Genomic DNA, 23614 nt, shown 5'->3' on the forward strand with positions numbered 1-23614 from the left:
CAGAGCCAAACAATATCGCTTTAATAAAAATAAAAACCGGTAACATCAAATCTACTGTAGTAGAAAACAAAAATAAATACAAGTGTTTAATCTCACATGGCCATGTATTTTTTTTTCTTACACAAAGCAGCACAGAAAAAGGCAGTCCCCATTGACCAAGGTGATAGCCTTTCTGTCGAGTCAGTATTTAATGGTCAGTTGGTGTTGAAGGGGCTGGGGCCGCTGGCCGCTTAGCCAGATTTGAAAAGCAGGATGGCCACCTGGCCCAAGTAGAAGTAGATGAAATGCTTGGTCTCATGGGTCACATAGCTGCCAAAGTTCCTCCCTACGATGCAATGCCAGGTGGGGTTGTACTTCTTGTCAAACTCCTGGGAGGGACAGAAAGGAATGCAGTGATGAATCAGACGTAGCATGCATTGACCATTATTAAGTGAGCTACTGAACAAAATTAGTGTTGGTCCCATGTTTCATTAGCTGAAATAAAGGATCCCAGAAATTTTCCACAAAGTACACCACACATTTTTGTTGACAATACCTGTTCGAGATCATTTTTCATTTGCCAAGATCAAAAAATATTTTTTTCACCTTTAACCAGGTAGGCTAGTTGAGGACAAGTTCTCATTTACAACTGCAACCTGGCATCCATCAAATCAAATTGTATTTCTCACATGCAGATACAACAGGTGTAGACCTTACAAGCACTTAACAATGCAGTTAAGAAAATAAGTGTCTAGTAAAAAAATACAAATAATTAAAAGAGCAGCAGTAAAATAACAATAGCGAGGCTATATACAGGGGGCACCGTTAGTACATATTACCTTGACATGTAGGCAGAGTTAAAGTGACTATACATAGATAAACAGAGCGTAGCACCAGCATGTTCAGGAGTCTTATGGCTTGGGGGTAGAATCTGTTAAAAGGTCTTTTGGACTCAGACTTGGCGCTCTGGTACCGCAGCAAAGAACAGTCTATGACTAGGGTGGCTGGAGTCTGAAAATGTTTAGGACCTTCCGTTGACACCGCCTAGTATAGAGGCCCTGATGGCAGGAAGCTTGGCCCCAGTGATGTACTGGGCTGTACGCACTACCCTCTGTAGTGCCTTGCAGTTGCCATTACAAACCAGTTGCCATACAAACCAGTTGAGAATCTGAGGACCCATGCCAAATCTTTGTCATATCTTATTCACAACTTTTTTCGGTGTACTTGGACTATGTTGGTGATGTGGACACCAAGGAACTCAAGTGACGCCTCTTCCACTGAGATGCAGTGCCTTGGACTGCTACGCCACTCGGGAGCTGTAACTGTACCTAGTAAATCATTTCATATAGTTTTCCCTTGATTTATAGTAAACCAGTAACTTGTCAGGCAGCTAACATTTAGTATGAAGGTCTGACTATTTAAACTCAATTTCATACCAAAACATCTCTTTACCCGTGTACGCAATTATACAGTTCCTTTGAGCGTCAAACATATCGCAACATCAAATCAATCCCCTGCAGCCCCGAGTGTAACTTTTGGCAAGAATCACAAGGACTGTTCTGCATGGGGAATAGGCAGTCATTCAGCCACAGACCTAGCCGACTAAACTCGCCAGTGAAGAAAGTTTAAGTAACTTCACCGAGACTGTGGAATCTAGCTCCCACTGTCGATTCACCCAAGGTCAATACTTAAAAACGTAACTGGCCACATGTACTTAAGTTTGTCCTCTAGTTTAGTGATTGTTAGCAAAAATCCACACTTTTTCAGTAAACGTAAACCACTTGCTCATGCTGTTGCTATAAGCTAGCAACTCAGTGCAAATGCACCCATTGAATCTCAACAAGGAAACAGTGGTGGTATTTGACTAGTATTTATTGAAAAAGACAGCAAACAAAGGCATGCAACTACAGAGGCCAAACAGGTAGATTGTGGGCATTTAATCGACCTTGGGCGAATCCATGTATTATGGGCTAGATTCCACAAAGCCTGGTCTCCACACAACGCTGTTAGTGAAGTTCAGTGACTTCCATGGACCACAGACCATGTTAGTCATTGACCTGTCATCTGGGTACCTTCTTGATGTATGCAGCGATGTCTTTCTCGATGTTGTACTTCTCCAGTGCCTGCGTGGCGCACTCCACTGCGTCCTGCTGCATCTCCTCCGACATGTCCGCATTTTTTATGACTGCTTTTCTGTCAGACATGGTTGCCCTAGGAAACCAAAACACATCACGGTATTAAATGGCATGGGAGGATCAACATGGGCTCACCCAGCATTTAACGGTACTCACTTCTTCTATAAAGCGCTTGGCGTGTTAAGACTAATCCACTAGTAGCTAAAGCTGCATCTTCAGATCGGAGTTTAACACAAAGCACCACTTGGCCGGCTGCCATGTAAATAACAGTTACATAACAGGCACATGGCATCCCTGGGAACTATTGTTTTATCAACGTTGCATAACAATTTCCATCACCGCTACTGCGCAGTTTCTATGGATACGCTTCTAAAGTTAATTGCTAGCTAGAATTATGTTCTCCAAATAACGGGGGGGTGACCGTTGCTTTGATAAATAGCTAGTTTGCTAGCTAGTTAACGTTTGTTATCAAGATTGTTACAGACAAAATAGATAAGTATTACAGTAGCTGGCTAATACCATTTCACCAAATGAGTCAAGAGTTAAAATTAGCTAACGTTAACATTCTGAGCAAACAGCATTATTTTCTTTTAGGTGCTAACTTACTTCGCTAAGAAGTATATTAGCTAAGGTTAGGTGTCAAAATGGAAGTTATTGATAGCTGTCTGACAATCTAAACGTGAGCTAGCTTGCAGGTGAATCAACGTCAATTACCATTGTGTGCCACTCAAAAGCAAATAACGGTTTCCACTGTAACGTTACTTATCAATTCAGATAGCAAATTAATAATATACCACCTCCTCCACTATGAACAAATGATAACGATCGACATCTCATAATAGCCAAGCTAATTTTTACCTAATTAATCCAACGCCGGTTGTCTCCGCTGTATGGACGCCTGGTTTCACAGCTACAACTCCCGCTAAGTAGTGGTTGACAGAAAGTAATGTGGGTGTGTAACTGACCGAACCCGATCGCACATATCTCCTATTGGCTACGCCGTTACGCATTTGGTGTAGTTATTGGTTAATCTGTCGCAGCTTTCGCTGGTGTTTCTCATTGCATTTTATTTCAACCCATCATGCTTTACGGTTCCCACGCGTCGTTGGTTTCGGTGGAAACCGTTGTAAACAACAAACGTTTCAGTTTCTAAACCATACTATACCACAGACAGAAGGGGTAACTTATAAATAATATCTTTCACTGTACTGTGTTTGATATTAGCTTGCTGCCTGCTACGAAAAGCCTTATCTGACGTTGGACTCCCGAGTGGCGTAGCGGTCTAAGGCACTGCATTCCAGTGATAGAGGCGTCATTGCAGACAGTGGTTCGAATCCAGGCTGTATCACAACCGGCCGTGATTGGGAGTCCAATAGGGCGGCGCACAATTGGCCCAGCGTCGTCCGGGGTTGGCCGTCATTGTAAATAATAATTTGATCTTAACTGACTTACCTAGGTAAATAAAGGTTAAATAAATAAATAAAAAATGCTTCTAACTGGCTGCTTTGCAGTAGACTAAAACAAAGCCACAAAACCAAAAAAAAATTGTGACAATCAAATAAAACTAAAGAGATCTTACGAGTGAAGAAAAATAAATCATGTTCATTTGAGAATACAGACAAATTAGAGACAGATTCCCTTCCCATCTTTATTGTAGGATTGTGATCTATCATCAACACTAGTCATCTTGAATAATAGTTAAGTTAGATGTTTAAACTTGTTAACTTTAAATAATCAACATTTTCATATTTCAAAGTGTACAAGTAAGCTAACTTATGTAAAAGGTTAGACATATTAGTAACAAGTAGGCTATTACTAAAACAATTTAATGTGAAAAAAAAGTCAATACCAGTGGCAGCCAACCTCCTTCCTCTGATCTAGTGGGTGAGTAGACTTCTGTTCCAGCCCAACAATAGCACACTTTATTAACTAATTAGGTTTGATACATTGAATCAGATGTGTTTGCTGGAACAGAAGTGTTTATACATTGTGACTTTTAAACTATTTTTGGTTCACAATTTACTAACATAGGTACACAATCCTTGGCATACAAGGGGCGGCAGGGTTGGACTAGTAGCCGGAAGGTTGCAAGTTCAAACCCCCGAGCTGACAAGGTACAAATCTGTCGTTCTGCCCCTGAACAGGCAGTTAACCCACTGTTCCTAGGCCGTCATTGAAAATAAGAATTTGTTCTTAACTGACTTGCCTGGTTAAATAAAGAAAAAATTAAAAACTCCTATAACATTCATTGGGACCTCTTCATCTGCAGACAGGATTTGACGACTGTATCCGAGAACAGAAAGCTTAACAGGCTGCATTATACTCAAATTAGACAGCCCTGAATAATATGTCGCTATATGTCTGTCCTCGGTTTCTCGCTAGGGACTGGAGAATAGTTTCATTATGTCCTCCCACAAAAGGTACCGGTCCTATCCAGGGTAGCCTCCTCTCCCTTCTCTTGACAACTGGAAGTGCTAGCTAATCCTTTCACCCTCTTCCATGGCTGTTAGCTATCTTGATGCGTTTGTTGCTAACTAGCGCATATGAAGTTAGCAAATGGGTGATATTTAAACTCCCGTAGCTAACTATACAGTATATAAAGTTAGCTAACATTACGTTAGCAGCTCATTTGAGTTATCCTCAACACAAGTTTTTGGAGAAAGCTAGCTAATAATAGATAGTTTCATATCACTTTCAGAATATTGTAATGAAACAGCAGGGAGCAGGTCTCGAACCCTCGATCTTCGAGGCCGAGGTCCGGCGCGCTATCGACTATGCTGCAAAAGCATACTCGTGCGGCAATTTCGATTTCCGCGCTTATAAACCCAGGGTCGTTACACTATATCTACTTACTTGAATAGGTTCTCCCACTGCCTCCGTTTTCTGTGTCTTTAGAAAAACTAAATAGCGGGCAATCTTCCCAAAATTTCAGGTGGCAGGACCGAGTTTGGAAAACCCTAGACTAGAGCCCCACAGTGGACAAACAAGCATTATAACTAACCTGACATAAACCAGAGCTCGTCTTTTCGATGTAACCAAGTCAATCAAAGTTGGTAGTGCCAAGCACATTCCAGTGAGATCCTATTGATATTTCCGTAAGGAATGCCTACTTTGTGAAGTGCGCGTGTGCAATAACTCAATTCGCCCTTGCGCTCCTAAACAACGCACTTTTTTGAAACTTTGGCCAAGTCTACTAAACGCAGTCCACTCTGTTCGTTACAAATTATAGTTTTGAAAACAGAAAACTGTGTGGAACAATGGCAAAATCAATCTCGCTCCATTTACTCCCTGTGCTGACCACCAGGCTTCCTCGTGACCATATTTGGTCGTGAGAGGAACCGCTAACCGCAAGCTTCACAGTTATAAATCCGGTGAAATATCTGACTCGTTGTTCCAGCTGTGGTTGACGTGTCAAAATATCCATAAAACCTAACACGGAACCCAAACCGGCTGCGCGCATGCGCTATCGTGCATACATTTAATTTGTCCCCCTACACCAAACGCGATCACGACACGCAGGTTAAAATATAAAAACAAACTAAACCAATTACATTAATTTGGGGACAGGTCGAAAAGCATTAAACATGTATGGCAATTTAGCTAGTTAGCTTGCACTTGCTAGCTAATGTGTCCTATTTAGCTAGCTTGCTGTTGCTAGCTAATTTGTCCTGGGATATAAACATTGAGTTGTTATTTTACCAGAGTTTGTTTTGATATTTTAATCTGCGTGTTGTGATCACGTTTGGTGTAGAGGGACAAAATACATTTATGCACGATAGCGCACGCGGAAGGAGATGTATGGTGTATGGCATTGAAGCACGTCTGGAGGTTAGTTAACACAGTGTCCAAAGAAGGGCCAGAAGTATACAGAATGGTGTCGTCTGCGTAGAGGTGGATCAGAGACTCACCAGCAGCAAGAGCGACATCATTGATATATACAGAGAAAAGATTCGGTACGAGAATTGAACCCTGTGGCACCCCCGTAGAGACTGCCAGAGGTCCGGAGAACAGGCCATCCGATTTGACACACTGAACTCTGAGAAGTAGTTGGTGAACCAGGCAAGGCAGTCATTTGAGAAACCAAGGCAATTGAGTCTGCTGATAAGAATGTGGTGATTGACAGAGTAGAAAGCCTTGGCCAGGTTGATGAATACAGCTGCACAGTATTGTCTTTTATTGATGGCGGTTATGATATCGTTTAGCGTGGCTGAGGTGCACCCATGACCAGCTCGGAAACCAGATTGCATAGTGGAGAAGGTACGGTGGGATTCGAAATGGTCGGTGATCTGTATGTTAACTTGGATTTCGAAGACTTTAGAAAGGCAGGGTAGGATAGATATAGGTCTGTAGCAGTTTGGGTCTAGAGTGTCTCCCCCTTTGAAGAGGGGGATGACCACAGAAGCTTTCCAATCTTTGGGGATCTCAGAAGATACGAAAAAGAGGTTGAACAGGCTAGTAATAAGGGTTGCAACAATTGCGGCGGATAATTTTAGCGAGGGTCTAGACTGTCTAGCCCAGCTGATTTGTAGGGGTCCAGATTTTGAAACTCTTTCAGAACATCAGCTATCTGGATTTGGGTGAAGGAGAAATGGGACAGGCTTGGGCAAGTTGTTGTGGGGGGGGTGCAGAGCTGTTGAACGGTGTAGGGGTAGCCAGGTGGAAAGCATGGCCAGCTGTAGAAAAATGCTTATTGAAATTCTCAATTATTGTGGATTTATCGGTGGTGACAGTGTTTCCTAGCCTCAGTGCAGTGGGCAGCTGGGAGGAAGTGTTCTTATTCTCCATGGACTTTACAGTGTCCCAGAACTTATTGGAGTTTGTGCTACAGGATGCAAATTTCTGTTTGAAAAAGCTAGCCTTTGCTTTCCTAACTGCCTCTTTACTGAAATTCATAAATGTATCTAAGATACAGGTGTCTAATCCAAAATCCACCTCTAGACACTTGGATCTGAAGGATTCGGTGCATGTAAGCAATATGAGTTTCCTCAGCTTACACCCATCCGGACCTTTCAGAACCAAACATAATATGTCTAACAGCAGAGGCGGTTGATTTTGGACTGCTGATATGTGACTTACCAGTGACCTCCACTGGCTAGATGGTGTACTCATTGAGGGTGAAGCCTTTCTCCAGAGCGGGAGTTCTCATGTTCTTATTGAAGATGTCACTGACAGTGAAATACAGCACACCACAGTAATACAGGCACTTAGGAATTAACCTGCAGTAAGATAAGGGAAATTATGTTTCTGTTAGAACAAGGTTATAGCGACACCATCATTAAGTTTGACGACACAATGTTGGTAGGTCTGACCACCGACGACGAGACAGCCTATAGGGAGGATGTCAGAGACCTGGCACTATGGTGCCAGAACAACAATCTCTCCCTCAACGTCAGCAAGACAATGGAGCTGATCATGGACAACAGGAAAAGGCAGCCCGAGCATACCCCCATTCACATCGACAGGGCTGTAGTTGAGGGTCGAGAGCTTCAAGTTCCTTCCTGTCTAGATCACTAAGGATCTATCATGGTCCACACACACCAACACAGTTGTGAAGAGGGCACGACAGCGCCTCTTCCCCCTCAGGAGGCTAAAAAGATGTGGCACGGGCCTACAGATCCTCAAAACGTTCTACAGCTGCACCATTGAGAGCATCTTGACTGGTTGCATCATCGCTTGGTACTGCTTGACATCCGACTGCAAGGCGATACAGGGTGTAGTGCGTCCACCCCACTACATCATTGGGGACGAACTCCCTGCCATCTAGGACCTCTTTATCAGGCGGTGTCAAGAGGACGGCCTCCGGCCACCTCTGCTACCTCATAATGGTACCGATGCAAGTCTGGAGCGAGTCCTTACTCTGGAACCAACAGGACACTTAACAGCTTCTACCCCTAAGCCTGCTAAATAGTTGGTAGCTATTTGGTTAACTCAAACTATTTAACTATCTGCATTGACCCTTTTTTTTGCTGTTTAGTATCTGTCACTTTATTCCTAGTTCTATGTACATACAGTACCAGTCAAGAGTTTGGACACACCTACTCATTCAAGGGTTTTTCTTTATTTTTACTATTTTCTACATTGTATAATAGTAGTGAAGACATCAAAACTATGAAATAACACATTTGGAATCATGTAGTAACCCAACAACTGTGAAACAAATCAAAATATATTTTATATTAGAGATTATTCAAAGTAGCCACTCTTTGCCTTGATGACAGCTTTGCACACTCTTGGCATTCTCTCAACCAGCTTCACCTGGAATGCTTTTCCAACAGTCTTGAAGGAGTTCCCACATATGCTGAGCCCTCGTTGGCTGCTTTTCCTTCACTCTGCTTTCCAACTCATCCTAAAACATCTCAATTGGGGTGAGGTTGGGTGATTGTGGAGGCCAGGTCATCTGATGCAGCACTCCATCACTCTCCTTCTTAGTCAAATAGCCCTTACACAGCCTGGAGGTGTGTTGGGTCATTGTCCTGTTGAAAAACAAATGATAGACCCACTAAGCCCAAACCAGATGGGATGGCGTATTGCTGCAGAATGCTGTGGTAGCCATGCTGGTTAAGTGTGCATTAAATTCTAAATAAATCACTGACAGTGTCACCAGCAAAGCACCAAAACACCTTCACGGTGGGAACCACACATGCGGATATAATCTGTTCACCTACTCTGTGTCTCACAGCAGTTGGAACCAAAGATCTCACATTTGGACTCATCAGAACAAAGGACAGATTTCCACCATTGCACGTGTTTCTTGGCCCAAGCAAGTCTCTTTTTTTTACCCCTTTTTCTCCCCAATTTCGTGGTATCTAATTGTTGTAGTAGCTACTATCTTGTCTCATCGCTACAACTCCCGTACGGGCTCGGGAGAGACGAAGGTTGAAAGTCATGCATCCTCCGATACACAACCCAACCAGCCTTACTGCTTCTTAACACAGTGCGCATCCAACCCGGAAGCCAGCCGCACCAATGTGTCGGAGGGTACACCGTGCACCTGGCAACCTTGGTTAGCGCGCACTGCGCCTGGCTCGCCACAGGAGTCACTGGTGCGCGACGAGACAAGGACATCCCTACTGACCAAGCCTTCCCTAACCCGGACGACGCTAGGCCAATTGTGCGTCGCCCCACGGACCTCCCGGTCGCGGCCGGTTACGACAGAGCCTGGGCGCGAACCCAGGGACTCTGATGGCACAGCTGGTGCTGCAGTACAGCACCCTTAACCACTGCGCCACCCGGGAGGTGCAAGTCTCTTCTTATTGGTGTCCTTTCGTAGTGGTTTCTATGCAGCATCTCAAGAATGAAGGCCTGATTCACACAGTCTCCTCTGAACAGTTGATGTTGAGATGTGTCTGTTACTTGAACTCTGTGAAGAATTTATTTGGGCTGCAATCTGAGGTGCAGTTAACTCTAATGAACTTATCCTCTGCAGCAGAGGTAACTCTGGGTCTTCCTTTCCTGTGGCGGTCCTCATGACAGTCAGTTTCATTATAGCGCTTGATGGTTTGAGACTGCACTTGAATTTTCCAGATTGACTGACCATCATGTCTTAAAAAGTAATGATGGACAGCCGTTTCTCTTTGCTTATTTGAGCCGTATACCACCCCTCAATTTGTTTAGCACTTTTTTGGTTGCTACATGATTCCATGTGTTATTTCATAGTTTATGTCTTCACTATTATTCTACAATGTAGAAAATAGTAAAAATAAATAAACTCTTGAATGAGTACGTCTGTCCAAACCTTTGTCTGGTACTGTATCTACCTCAATTACCTAGAACTCCTCCACATCGACTTAGTACTGGTACTCTGTGTATGTAGCCAAATTATCATTACTAATTTTGTCTTTATTACTACAGCTTTTACTTTTCTATTATTTCTCTATTTTCATTCGATTTGCATTGTTGGGAGGCCCTGTAAGTAAGCATTTCACTGTTAGTCTACACCTGTTGTTTACGAAGCATGTGACATAGATATAATGGGAGATAGAGCACTTTCAACAACATGTCATTCTGTCTGACCTTCCTCAGTTAACAGTCATCAGAACAACATGTGATGAGGTGTGTTTAACTAGCTAACTTGATACCCACCTGATATCAATGTGCCTGTGAAGATATTCCTCTTCATCATTTTGCTGCAGCTGGCAGACTCCCTAGAGACAGCAACCATCAAATCAACGACCAGGTCGTCGACCAGGTAAAATAAAGGTTGAATAGATAAACATTCTGACTAATGTGACTAGAGAGAGTAACTATCACATACATAAGCAGTGAGCCATGTACTTGAACAGTTGCTTCCAATTTAGTTAAGTGAATGCAGTACAGACCCTTGCTGCACAAACTACATTACAAATCAAAACATCTTAGTTAATTTCACTGTTAAAGAAACAGATAACGCAATATTCCCTGCAGCTAGCTAGCCACACGCAGCCCTCGCCATGAATTTGGTGTATTTTTTGGACAGTGTGTCTGTCATGAACACAATGGACTCAAAATGTTCAACTACAGCATGGAGAAGTTTGGGCTTGAAGAGGAAGAACAAAGAATATATATATATATATTATGACATTTGTAATGTCTTTATTGTTTTGAAACTTCTGTATGTGTGATGTCTACTGTTCATTTTTTATTGTTTATTTCACCTTATATATTATCTACCTTACTTGCTTTGGCAATGTTAACACATGTTTCCCATGCCAATAAAGCCCTTGAATTGAATTGAAAGGATTGGATGAGCATATGAAAGTCATAAGAGATCATCTTCTGTTGAATGCAATGCCCTTGGGCTGTCATGAATGCATGCAGTAAACCAAAGCATGAAGACATACATGGCAAATAAGAAGAATTTATTTGGACTGGTGAACTGTAAAGCACTTAAATGAGATTGCACTTACCCAATGTCCACTTACCTTAGTGTATATTAATCATTACAGTACCAAAGCAGCAGTAGGCATTGTGGAGTTTGGTGGTCACCTGTTTCTCATCCATAGAGGTGTAGTTTGGGTGCGTCAGCAAGATCTCAATATCCCCACTGGATTCAGCACCTGCAGAAGAGAATGCAGGAACAGATAAATAATTAGGAAATTACCCAAAACATAAAATAATCTAGTTTATAAAAACAACATTTTCCTTCCCACTGCAATCACTTCCTTGATCATACATGAAACATGCACATCTAAACAGTACAGAGTTATTAATACTAAAAACCACCAAGTATACCACTACATGTCAGGACTCACTTCTCCTGTAGCTTCCACAGATGGTCCTGATGTACTCAGCATCCAGCAACTCCAGCTCCTGCAGAATGAATGTCTGGACAAACACACAAAACGTGTAAGACAGTAGTAACAGTAAATAAACTCCATTCTAACCACTTTAAAAAAATGTCATATAAAATATTCACAACAGCAAATATCACCCACCACCGTTATCTCAACTAGTGGAATCCTCTTCTCAAACTCCTCAAAGTACCTGCAGCAGACACAGAGCAGCGTCACACACCCGCCACCAAGCATCTCAACTCGTGGAATCCTCTTCTCAAACTCCTCAAAGTACCTGCAGCAGACACAGAGCAGCGTCACACACACACACCACCATCATCTCAACTCGTGGAATCCTCTTCTCAAACTCCTCAAAGTACCTGCAGCAGACACAGAGCAGCGTCACACACACGCCACCATAATCTCAACTCGTGGAATCCTCTTCTCAAACTCCTCAAAGTACCTGCAGCAGACACAGAGCAGCGTCACACACCCGCCACCATCATCTCAACTCGTGGAATCCTCTTCTCAAACTCCTCAAAGTACCTGCAGCAGACACAGAGCAGCGTCACACACACGCCACCATCATCTCAACTCGTGGAATCCTCTTCTCAAACTCCTCAAAGTACCTGCAGCAGACACAGAGCAGCGTCACACACCCCACCATCATCTCAACTCGCCACCCTCAAAGTCATCTCAACTATCATCTCAACTCGTGGAATCCTCTTCTCAAACTCCTCAAAGTACCTGCAGCAGACACAGAGCAGCGTCACACACCCGCCACCATCATCTCAACTCATGGAATCCTCTTCTCAAACTCCTCAAAGTACCTGCAGCAGACACAGAGCAGCGTCACACACCCGCCACCTTCATCTCAACTCGTGGAATCCTCTTCTCAAACTCCTCAAAGTACCTGCAGCAGACACAGAGCAGCGTCACACACACGCCACCATCATCTCAACTCGTGGAATCCTCTTCTCAAACTCCTCAAAGTACCTGCAGCAGACACAGAGCAGCGTCACACACACGCCACCAAGCATGCACAGGAAACTTCAATTGGAATGTATGAGACATCAACCATTGATGGTCATAAAACATTAGCAAAACACTTACATTGGTGCAGGCAGAGTGATCAACTGACAGAAAATTCACACTTACTGATGATTGAGCGTGTGTTCAATTTTCCTCAGATCTAAAAGCACAAGTGTTAATATACAGTGAGCTCCAAAAGTATTGGGACATTGACAAATTCTTTGTTTTGTCTGTGCACTCCAGCACTTTGGATTATAAATGATACAATGACTGAGGTTAAAGTGCAGACTGTCAGCTTTAATATGAGATTAATCGATATGGAATAGAATATGTTACTAAACACTTCTACATTAATGTAGATGCTGCCATGATTACTGATAATCCTGAATGAATCTTGAATAATGCTGACTGAGAAAGTTAAGAGGCATAAATATCATTCCTCCCAAAAATGTTAACATAACCTCCCATTAATGTAATGGTGAAAGGTTAGCATGTCTTGGGAATAGGATAGTTTGTATGGATGAAAATACCCTCATATTAAAGCTGACAGTCTGCACATTAACCTCAGTCATTGGAGCATCTCAAATCCAAAGTGCTGTAAAAAGCTTTAAAAGTTCTGCAAACCTTCCAGGGTCTTCACTCCGTCATCAAAAAACTTTCTGGCAGGAGCCGGACTGGAGAAGGAGGGAGTGTTAACTGGTTAGGTGTGTTCGATACAGGCTGGAACAAAATCCTGTGGAACAGTAGTTTTCCGCAAGAAGGGCTAGAAAAAAAGGGGTCAGTGATTGGGTTTAACAAACAAAGCAGAAGACATACCCAATACCAGTAAATCTGGTAAGGAAGTTGATGGATGAGCTGGTGTCATCATTACGAATCTGGGAAGATAAACACAATCCATTGTGCATCCAACTGAGTGGAATTAACAATATAATTATCTTCTTTTGTTTATGCACTTTGCATTGTGGCCACATTGGACAAAGAAGTGACAGACTGCACCTTGCTTGAAGGATAATGTCATTCCTCAAACACTCACCTTTTCCAACTTCTTGAGTGTTCCTGTTTGTAAAAACTCATCTTCTTAGTGATCTCTTTTCCAACTCTCTCCTATTTAAAATAGATGAACACAATAGAATGTATAACGGAAGTATAATGGTGTACTGTTATACTACTTTACTGGTGAGCATTGGCTGGCATCAGATTTGCCCTTGATCATGACTCTCAGTTCAATTACATTACCTTTAAGAGTCATTGGACGAAGGTGTCTTCTGTACAGAGGAGTTTTCTTAAGAGCCCTAACGCTCAGTCTGAACATTAACACGCATCGCTTGCAGTCTTAGAAGCATAAGGACCTTATCTTTCATGAAGGCAAGATATATATTTTTAAACCAAAACATTAAATTGATACACACCTTTATAGGTTTAGTGTTCCCACACCGCCATATCTCCATGTTACAGTGCATGTTTACGGAAGACAGAGCAACCACCTGTGCTAATTTGCTATCTTGCATGTGCCAAACACCTGTGTGTAACAGGAGAAATCCTGCAGAAACGTGTTGTCACTGAAAAATGCATTTGGCTGCTGGTTAAAACAATGTACACTAAGTACATATTTTGCATTTGTGAAATTATCTTTGTGATATGAAAGTAAAGGGCTTTATGTTTCTAAAACTATATCAGTTTTGAGAATCTATTCACGTTTAGATGGAATACTTGGATGTTTTGGCTGCCAGTGCCAGTCTACCTCTGAAAATAACATACAAGGAAGGTCCTTGGAACTTAAGGAGTAATGGTGGGCTCCTTAAGAGTACATCTTGGGCTAGCATCAGATGAGCTTTCAAGTCAATCAACTACAATCGATCACTGCTACAAACAGCACTGTACTGCTGTACTGTACTGCTGTGTCTGAGACACGTATTTCTCAACACCTATGCCCTCACCAGTTTCTTGGCCTCTTCTCCAATTTTGATCTTCTGGGGGTACTTGTAGATCACTGAAGCTACTTTCCTGAAAAACACTGTGCACAACACAGATAGTTATTCACTGTAATTGAGGGAGTAAACATGGGGCTGAAGGACCCAGACAAATTACTTATTCAGATGCCTGTTGTGAAGGGACACTTGCATCCTTCAATACACTACTACCATGTCTTGCCTGTAGGCGTTGTACTTTTGGATAGCTCTGTTGACATTCCTCTCATAGTTGGCCAATTCTGGGAGTGTAAGAAACAAATATAGAATCATATTCACTCAGACTTCGCATATGGAAGAAACTAACAGAGAATATTGGTTGGTTCCACAGGCTATTAGCCATGATCATCACAGAGGCAGACGTTTTACCTCGCGTTAACAGGCTGTGCAAAGGGGGTTTCAATTACGTTTGGCACAGCACTTAAGAGCTAACAGGCTGCAGAGGCTGTTTTAGCTAGCTATATTACTTGCAAGAAAGTAAAATAAGAATTCCAACATACTTTTGAAAAAAGCTGGAATACAGAGATGAGTAAAAGGAAAGCGCCACGGGAATCCCCAAACGAGGGAATAACAGACTTTCTTACAGGTAAGTCAAGGGGCGTGCTAGCTACTAGCTAATGACACCTGGCTAGAATATATGAATAGGTTGACGTTAGCTAGTTATAGTAGCTTCTTTTCTAGCTACCTTAATTTGCAAGCAATGTTAAGCAGATTTTTTTTTATTTTACCTTTATTTAACTAGGCAAGTCAGTTAAGAACAAATTCTTATTTTCAATGAGGACCGTATACTACTTAAGACATTACTAGCGAGTATGTAAAATATGAACATAAACTTATTTCATTATTTAAAATGCTAACCCCTAGTACTAGTTGTAGTCCTCGTAACGTTTAGTTTGCTAATAGCTGTGTGTATGTAACATAGTTAGAACCTCTGGGATATGTGGGACATCCCTCCTGGCCAAAAGCCAGTGAAAATGCAGAGCGACAAATTCTAATAAATTACTATAAAAATCAAACTTTCATGAAATCACACAAGCAAGATACCAAATTAAAGCCACACCTGTTGTGAATCCAGCCAACATGTCAGATTTCAAAAAGGCTTTTCGGCGAAAGCAAACGATGCTATTATCTGAGGATAGCACCCCAGTAAACAAAGTCAGGAAAGCATATTTCAACCCTACAGGCGCGACACAAAACGCTGAAATAAAGATATAATTCATGCCTTACCTTTGACAAGCTTCTTTTGTTGGCACTCCAATATGTCCCATAAACATCACAAATGGTCATTTTGTTCGATTAATTCCGTCTGTAAACTTTGACAAAACATTTCAAACTACTTTTGTAATACAACTTTAGGATTTATTTTACTTAAATAATCGATCAAATTGAAGACGGGGTGATCTATGTCCAATACAGGAGGAAAACAAACTGTAGCTAGCTTTCAGGTCAAGTGCCTCTATCAGAGTCCTCTTCACTCTTGCCTCGTTCTGAACTGTGTTACTACTTCATTACACAAAGGAAAAACCTCAACCAATTTCTAAAGACTGTTGACATCCAGTGGAAGCGATAGGAACTGCAAGAAGGTCCCTTAGAAATCTGGATTCCCAATGAAATTCCATTGAAAAGAGAGAGACCTCAACATTTTTTTGAATGGTTTGTCCTCGGGGTTTCGCCTGCCAAATAAGTTCTGTTATACTCGGACATGATTCAAACAATTTTAGAAACTTCAGAGTGTTTTCTATCCAAATCTACCAATTATATGCATATCTTATCTTCTGGGGATGAGTAGCAGGGCAGTTTAATTTGGGCACGCTTTTCATCCAAAATTCCGAATGCTACCCCCTATCCTAGAGAAGTTTTTAATACTAACAGGGGAGAGTAGACGAACAATGAACTCCACTACGAGGGAGCAGGACGTGCGTGACACAACACAGAAATAGCAAGAGATAAATAACCACTTTTGGTTGAAAGTAGACCAGTGAGCGGGTAGTATTATGCGAATATGGTACACAAATAAAAAAAGGACTGAAAAATAGAGGTCGGACACAATTGTTTGAGTGCTATATAGAGGAGTCTCTGGTCCTCACATTCATGACGAGGACCCATAAAACACCCTCAAAGTTTAATGAAATGCAAAACTAGAAAAAAAGGACTGAAAAATAGAGGTCGGACACAATTGTTTGAGTGCTATATAGAGGAGTCTCTGGTCCTCACATTCATGACGAGGACCCATAAAACACCCTCAAAGTTTAATGAAATGCAAAACTAGAATTCAAGTACTACACACCTAATTACTTCATTACAGTTACAGTCAATAAATAGTAGTTTATGTCAAATGCCAGACAATAAACCCACTTTGGATGTAACTGAGAAACATCACATTTATGCCAGTTCCAAGTTGATATGATTCTGAGTCAACTAAAATGGACATTACACGCACCAATTTACAGTGAAGGTATGTACATTCTATGCCAACAGAAGTGTTTGGTTTACAGTAGGGCTGCCTAATTGCCCTCCTAAGAAAAGTATCTGACTGACGTTCTCCCTGCCGGTCTGTATCATCGATGCTCCTTCTGCTCAAGCTACTGCTACTGACTGCCTTTCCCAAATGCCTCTACATCTGAAGCTGTGAAAGACCACCAACCATGAACTGCCAGATCCCTACATTTGTTTTCAAAGCAAATGAGATTCTTGTTTGTAATGTAAAGCGCTAGATACAATAAATGTATTATTATTATTATTATTATACATTCAGTAGTAGGCCATTGGTAGTCAAGCACTAAAAAATGCAACCTGCTTAGTGTCACAGGAGAAATAAATCACTTAATTTTACAAATTCCCCTCTTTGTAAATTACGCTAATAATAGCTCTAGAGTTTAGGCTATTTCCCAGCAGCCTCAGACTGCAGGATCACGTTCAGTAGGCACATAAAGGAGAGAACAAAAAATAAGAAGAGCCTTCATGGAACAAGTTCAAATAGTGTCTCCCAAGCTTTCAGAATGTTTCCTCCCATGATCTTGCCTAGTGAATAAGATCCAGGCAGGCCTCATCTTGTGTTAAGAGTCAGTCTTGATGTAGACTTTGTCCCTGGAGAAGATCTTGATGGCCTCCTCCACCTCAGAGAGCCTGCGGTCCAGCTGCGCACGACGGGAACGGACACCCAGAGAGTCGGCCCTGACTGGAAGAGACAGCAGCTCACCCACCAGAGACCGATGGGCTGGAAGAATAGAGACAGAGAGCGAGACGAAAGAGAATGAATAAATAAGAGCATCCATCTTGGTCTGAAGGTTCAATATAAATACACAGCGTCTTTTCAATAGTAAATACCATCTATTTGAGCTGATGTATACATACTAAGCAACTTGAAAAATAATAGGCATAAGACAAATAATGTAAAAGTGTGTGTGGTAAAAAGACCGACTCTCTTTGAGTGACTCCAGGGTCTCCTGTCTCTCCCTCTCTGGCATCAGGGTGTGACCAGCTGGGATGGATGGATCAGGAATACTCATCCTCTTTTCCTCCTCCTCTCGTCGCCACTGTTCCTTCCGCTCCTCAAGGCTGATAGATAGAGGGAGAGAGAGAATGATTCATAGTGTCAGAAAAAAAGTATGCTTTGTTAACTATGGAGGCAGAATTATTGGATCTGGAGTGAAGATTTGCTACTTCCAGTGACTTCCACTTTTGAATGCAAGATAGACTTTTTGTTAAGTGCAGTTACAGAGGAGGATAATGTATATTGGTTCAGTGTACTTACTACTGAGGCACCTGTCCCTTGACGGCGCTGGGCAGGGGCAAACTGTTCCTCAGGTTGGTCAATGACTGGGAGCGACGGAGGACTGTCTTCCCTGCAGCGTGTGCATTGTGGCTCACAAAGTCCACCATCCTACCCTGCACCTGCAACAGAAAATACTTATTAATAAAGTTTGCATTTGGGCTCAGAGCATAGCACATAATTGATATTGGTAATTGGTGAAAACAGACAGTGCAGAAATACCCAGCTAAAATACACACTGATTGGAGGAATAGATGTTTACATTTCAGTTGGAGTCCATCCATTAATTCAGTCAGTCTGGGCTCACCTGTAAACTTGGTTTCTCTGTATGGTTTTGGGATGTTGAGCGAGGTGAGGGGGACGGCGATGGGGCACAGCTTGGTCTTGGGGAGGGTGAGAGTGCACGCTTTAGTCTCGGGGGGCCAGCAGAGCCACAGATAGAATGTGCTTTTAAAAAGTTCTGACACTCCGGCTTCATAGGAGGGCTGGTCTCCTGCAGAAGGAAGAGAGAGGGAGCCATGTAGAATCGATCCCACATTATTACAAAAATAAAAATACCACGCTAATGGTGGTGCCCTGGTTTGTTATAGGAAGAAGGCCCAGCATCCAACGATGTTAGGATGAGACAGTCAGATCACCAAGCGCAACATAGCTTCTGCGTGTAAATCAGCTAGAAAGATGTGTCGGCATCGAGTAATTGTCTCTGGCCCCCTCCCAGTTAGGGGGAGTGCTGAGCTCTACAGCAGAGTCTCACAACTCAATCGCTGGTTGAAAACTGTTTTCTGCCTCTCCCAAGTTAGAATTTGTAGATAATTGGCCCTCTTTCTGGGACTCACCACAAACAGGACCAAGCCTGACCTGCTGAGGAGTGACGGACTCCATCCAAGCTGGAGGGGTGCTCTCATCTTATCTACCAACATAGACAGGGCTCTAACTCCTCTAGCTCCACAATGAAATCGGGTGCAGGCCAGGCAGCAGGCTGTTAGCCAGCCTGCCAGCATAGTGGAGTCTGCCACGAGCAGTCAGTGTAGTCAGCTCAGCTATCACCATTGAGACCGTGTCTGTGCCTCAACCTAGGTTGGGCAAAACTAAACATGGCGGTGTTCGCCTTAGCAATCTCACTAGGATAAAGACCACCTCCATTCCTGTCATTATTCAAAGAGATCACGATACCTCACATCTGAAAATAGGGATACTTAATGTTAGATCCCTTACTTCAAAGGCAATCCTAGTCAATGAACTAATCACTGATCATAATCTTGATGTGATTGGCCTGACTGAAACATGGCTTAAGCCTGATGAATTTACTGTGTTAAATGAGGCCTCACCTCCTGGCTACACTAGTGACCATATCCCCCGTGCATCCCGCAAAGGCGGAGGTGTTGCTAACATTTACGATAGCAAATTTCAATTTACGGAGAAAAAAAAATGACGTTTTCGTCTTTTGAGCTTCTAGTCATGAAATCTATGCAGCCTACTCAATCACTTTTTATAGCTACTGTTTACAGGCCTCCTGGGCCATATACAGCGTTCCTCACTGAGTTCCCTGAATTCCTATCGGATCTTGTAGTCATAGCAGATAATATTCTAATCTTTGGTGACTTTAATATTCACATGGAAAAGTCCACAGACCCACTCCAAAAGGCTTTCGGAGCCATCATCGACTCAGTGGGTTTTGTCCAACATGTCTCTGGACCCACTCACTGTCACAGTCATATGCTGGACCTAGTTGTCCCATGGAATAAATGTTGTGGATCTTAATGTTTTTCCTCATAATCCTGGACTATCGAACCACCATTTTATTACGTTTGCAATTGCAACAAATAATCTGCTCAGACCCCAACCAAGGAACATCAAAAGTCGTGCTATAAATTCACAGACAACACAAAGATTCCTTGATGTCCTTCCAGATTCCCTCTGTCTACCCAATGACGCCAGAGGACAAAAATCAGTTAACCACCTAACTGAGGAACTCAATTTAACCTTGCGCAATACCCTAGATGCAGTTGCACCCCTAAAAACTAAAAACATTTCTCATAAGAAACTAGCTCCCTGGTACACAGAAAATACCCCAGCTCTGAAGCAAGCTTCCAGACAATTGGAACGGAAATGGCGCCACACCAAACTGTAAGTCTTCCGACTAGCTTGGAAAGACAGTACTGTGCAGTACCGAAGAGCCCTTACTGCTGCTTGATCATCCTATTTTTCTAACTTAATTGAGGAAAATAAGAACAATCCGAAATTCCTTTTTGATACTGTCGCAAAACGAACTAAAAAGCAGCATTCCCCAAGAGAGGATGACTTTCACTTTAGCAGTGATAAATTCATGAACATCTTTGAGGAAAAAATTATGATTATTAGAAAGCAAATTACAGGGGGGGACAAAATGGCGCCGTAGAGAGAACACGGTGTTTCAGCGAGCTCTCGTGGCTTTCGTAAATTTATATTCTTACATTAATCTCCTAGCTTGAAAAAGTGGTAGAATTGGCTAAATAAGTTACCATATAATGAGTCTTGACGACTATTTAGCAAAAATCTCCGACAACATGCCCAATAGAACTACTAAGAAGTCGACCAAAACCACCACCCCTGTGGATGTGCATGAGGAGCTCGCTAACGTTAGCGAAGCTAACACCGTTGCAGATCCTGGCACAATGGACTTGATTATTCAAAAGATGACTGATAACATTACTAAAGTGATCGATGCTAAGATAAGAACGGTCTTGGAAGCAATAGCAGGCCATTCAGCTGAAATACAGAGGGTTGTGGAACGTGTTGTTGAGGCGGAGGGAAGAATTGCTGCAGTGGAAACTTCAACTACATCTATGGACGCTAAGATAAAAGCACTTGAGAAACAGGTGCGCAAAATGGCGGAGCACATTGACGACTTGGATAATCGAGGACGCAGATGCAATATTCGTGTTGTGGGACTCCCGGAAAAATCTGAAGGGACACGTTCAGTAAAATTCTTTGAGGAATGGATCCCTGGCTACCTACAAATGGACACTAAGGCTGGTCGGGTGAAGCTGGACAGAGCCCATCGCTCTCAAGCACCGATACCCGGTCCTAATCAGCGCCCACGGCCGGTGGTTATAAAGTTCCACAACTTCACCGACAAGCAGCGCGTCATGGATGCGGCTAGAAACATCGGCTCTGATGGTAGTCAACATAAAGGTCCAAAGGTCTCATTCTTCAATGATTACTCCACAGCGGTTGTACGAAGACGCAAAGCGTTTGATGAGGCGAAGGCTCGACTCAGGAGAATGAAAATGGACTACGCGCTGTTGTACCCGGCCACATTGAAGATTATGGTCAACGGATCACCTAGAAAGCTTTACACACCTGAAGAGGCTGCTGCGTTTATTGACTCTCTCGGGTAAATAACTTCAAGCTGCACTTCCACAGTATTGAATAACTTTGTTTATTTTTGGTTGAATCTGATCATGAAACAGTTGTGTGAGTCCTCACGTGCTCCAGATCAGTAATATTCGTATCTTTATTATTTTTCTTGCTAAAGTAATAGCCGCTGTAGCTCAGGCTGAGATATGTGTGAATCCATATTGGTGCCCAAGCTTGGTTTTAGGTGGAAGAGCCTCAATTTTCTTTTATTGATTTTCTTTTCCATACATATAAAGGATGAGGCTATAGAGCGGCAATGCGGACTTAAGAGTCTACATTGGAGAGTTGAAATCCCCTGCATGTTAGCTAGTGGGAAAACCCCCTTTGGGATCTTTACATGTTTAATGTTTGGGTTTAGTATAGTTCGAGTTCAGGGTTCATATCGTTTGTTTATGCTCAGTGAGATAGAGGAGAGTTCAACACATGGAAAAAGGTACCACCCCACTTTTACAGTAGGATCCAGTCTGGATATTGAATGGTCAAGATACAATGGCAGGTAATAGACTGCGTGTATGTACATGGAACATTAGAGGGAGCCATAACCCCATTAAAAGGAAGAAAGTTCTGTCTTTTTTGAAAAAGGAAAATATTGATATTGCCCTGTTGCAAGAAACTCATTTGGAGGATAAGGAGCACCTAAAATTACAACAAGGGGGGTTTGGTTAAGTGTTTTTCTCATCATTTACATCCAGAAGTAGAGGTGTAGCAATTCTGGTGAAAAAGAACTTACCACTTAAGGTCTTGAATTGTGTGAAAGATACATTTGGTCGCTTTGTTATAATTAATGGTACTTTACAAGGGCAGAACATTTCCATAATGAATATTTACTTCCCCCCTGCTCACCCCCCTGATTTCCTCACTAAGGCGTTTCTAAATTTTTCAGAATTAAACTCGGACACTGCAGTGGTTGGAGGAGATTTTAACTGCTTGCTGAACCCCCTTATTGATAGGTTTCCCAGCGGTATAGCTTCACTCTCTCCTCAAGCTAAGTCACTTAAAGCTATCTGTGATGATCTGGGGTATGCGGATGTCTGGAGAGCCTTTCATCCCTCCAATAGAGAGTTCACTTTTTTCTCTGCACCTCATGGATGTCAGACTAGAATAGATTATTTTTTTATGCCCAAGACTTCTTTGCAGTCTGTTTTATCCACTAGGATAGGAAGCATAGTCATATCTGATCATGCTGAGGTGATCCTGGACATAAAACTCAACGGGGCATTCAATCGGTCAAGACATTGGAGATTGAACACAACCATTCTTAAAGACCACACATTCACATCATATTTTATTACAGAGTATAAAGCGTTTTTCTTTATTAACTCTCAATCAACAGATAACTCTTCACTCCTTTGGGAGACCTGTAAAGCGTATGCCAGGGGTCTGATTATGTCATACACAGCTACTAAGAGACGAAAAAAGCGGGAAAAGCAAAACATGTTAGAGGGTGAATTAGGAACTAAAGAGAAGGACTAAAACGCCCACTCCTGCCCTATTAAAGGAAATATTAGTCATTAGATCAACGTTAGACTCTCTCCTAACACAGGACGCTGAAAAGAAAATGAGATTTGTCAGGCAAAAGCTATATGAACATGGCGATAAGCCAGGAAAGTACTTGGCATACCTAGCTAGAAAGAGGGCTGACTCTCAGTCAATTGCTACTATTACTGACCCTGATGGTAATCATTTATATGAAAATAAATTGATAAGTGACTAATTTAAGAAATTTTATACAAACCTTTATGCCTCAGAACTGCCAAAGGATGCACCCAAATTAATGGAGAACTTCTTTTGTAAGATTGAGCTCCCTACTATCTCCGAAGAGCAGAGGTCCCTCCTTAATGCCCCTATTACCAAGGAAGAGATAATGTTCGCAATTAAGAATCTGCAAAATGGTAAGGCCCCAGGACCAGACGGGTTTTGTAGTATGTTCTATAAAGAGTTCCATGACCTGATCCTTGAGCCATTGCGTGATATGTTTAACCACTCATTTTCAAATGACCAACTTCCTCAAACGCTGAGAGAAGCCAACATTTCACTTATTCTCAAAAAGGGAAAATGTCCAGAGTCTTGTTCTTCGTA

General features: G+C 42.3%; 2 protein-coding genes and 1 pseudogene across 5 annotated transcripts in view; all 3 read right to left on the bottom strand.

Moving 5' to 3' along the window:
- LOC135513964 (dynein light chain 1, cytoplasmic) lies at positions 1 to 5071 on the bottom strand. 2 transcript variants are annotated; one of them, XM_064937013.1, is made up of 3 exons: positions 4968 to 5071; positions 2052 to 2190; positions 1 to 368 (listed from the first exon to the last, which is right to left on the bottom strand). In XM_064937013.1, exons 2-3 carry the CDS (start codon positions 2181 to 2183, stop codon positions 231 to 233), a joined length of 270 nt encoding a protein of 89 aa, XP_064793085.1. In that variant the 5' UTR covers positions 2184 to 2190; positions 4968 to 5071; the 3' UTR covers positions 1 to 230. The 2 variants fall into 2 exon arrangements, with proteins under 2 accessions (XP_064793085.1, XP_064793084.1); XM_064937012.1 differs by lacking the exon at positions 4968 to 5071 and adding an exon at positions 2973 to 3081.
- On the bottom strand, positions 4360 to 16926 carry LOC135513607 (DNA polymerase beta-like; annotated as a pseudogene).
- Positions 16428 to 23614, bottom strand: part of enkd1 (enkurin domain containing 1) — a 12647-nt gene continuing 5460 nt past the window's right edge. For all 3 annotated transcript variants that reach the window (XM_064937017.1, XM_064937016.1, XM_064937015.1), the window contains exons 5-8: positions 18444 to 18629; positions 18119 to 18258; positions 17786 to 17922; positions 16428 to 17581 (exon numbers count right to left, since the gene is read on the bottom strand). In XM_064937017.1, coding sequence (XP_064793089.1) covers positions 17421 to 17581; positions 17786 to 17922; positions 18119 to 18258; positions 18444 to 18629 — 624 coding nt within the window. In that variant the 3' untranslated portion in view covers positions 16428 to 17420. The remainder of the gene's footprint in view (positions 17582 to 17785; positions 17923 to 18118; positions 18259 to 18443; positions 18630 to 23614) is intronic.

This window comes from Oncorhynchus masou, chromosome 25 (genome assembly GCF_036934945.1).
Source record: "Oncorhynchus masou masou isolate Uvic2021 chromosome 25, UVic_Omas_1.1, whole genome shotgun sequence".
NCBI classification, from domain to species: Eukaryota; Metazoa; Chordata; class Actinopteri; order Salmoniformes; family Salmonidae; genus Oncorhynchus; species Oncorhynchus masou.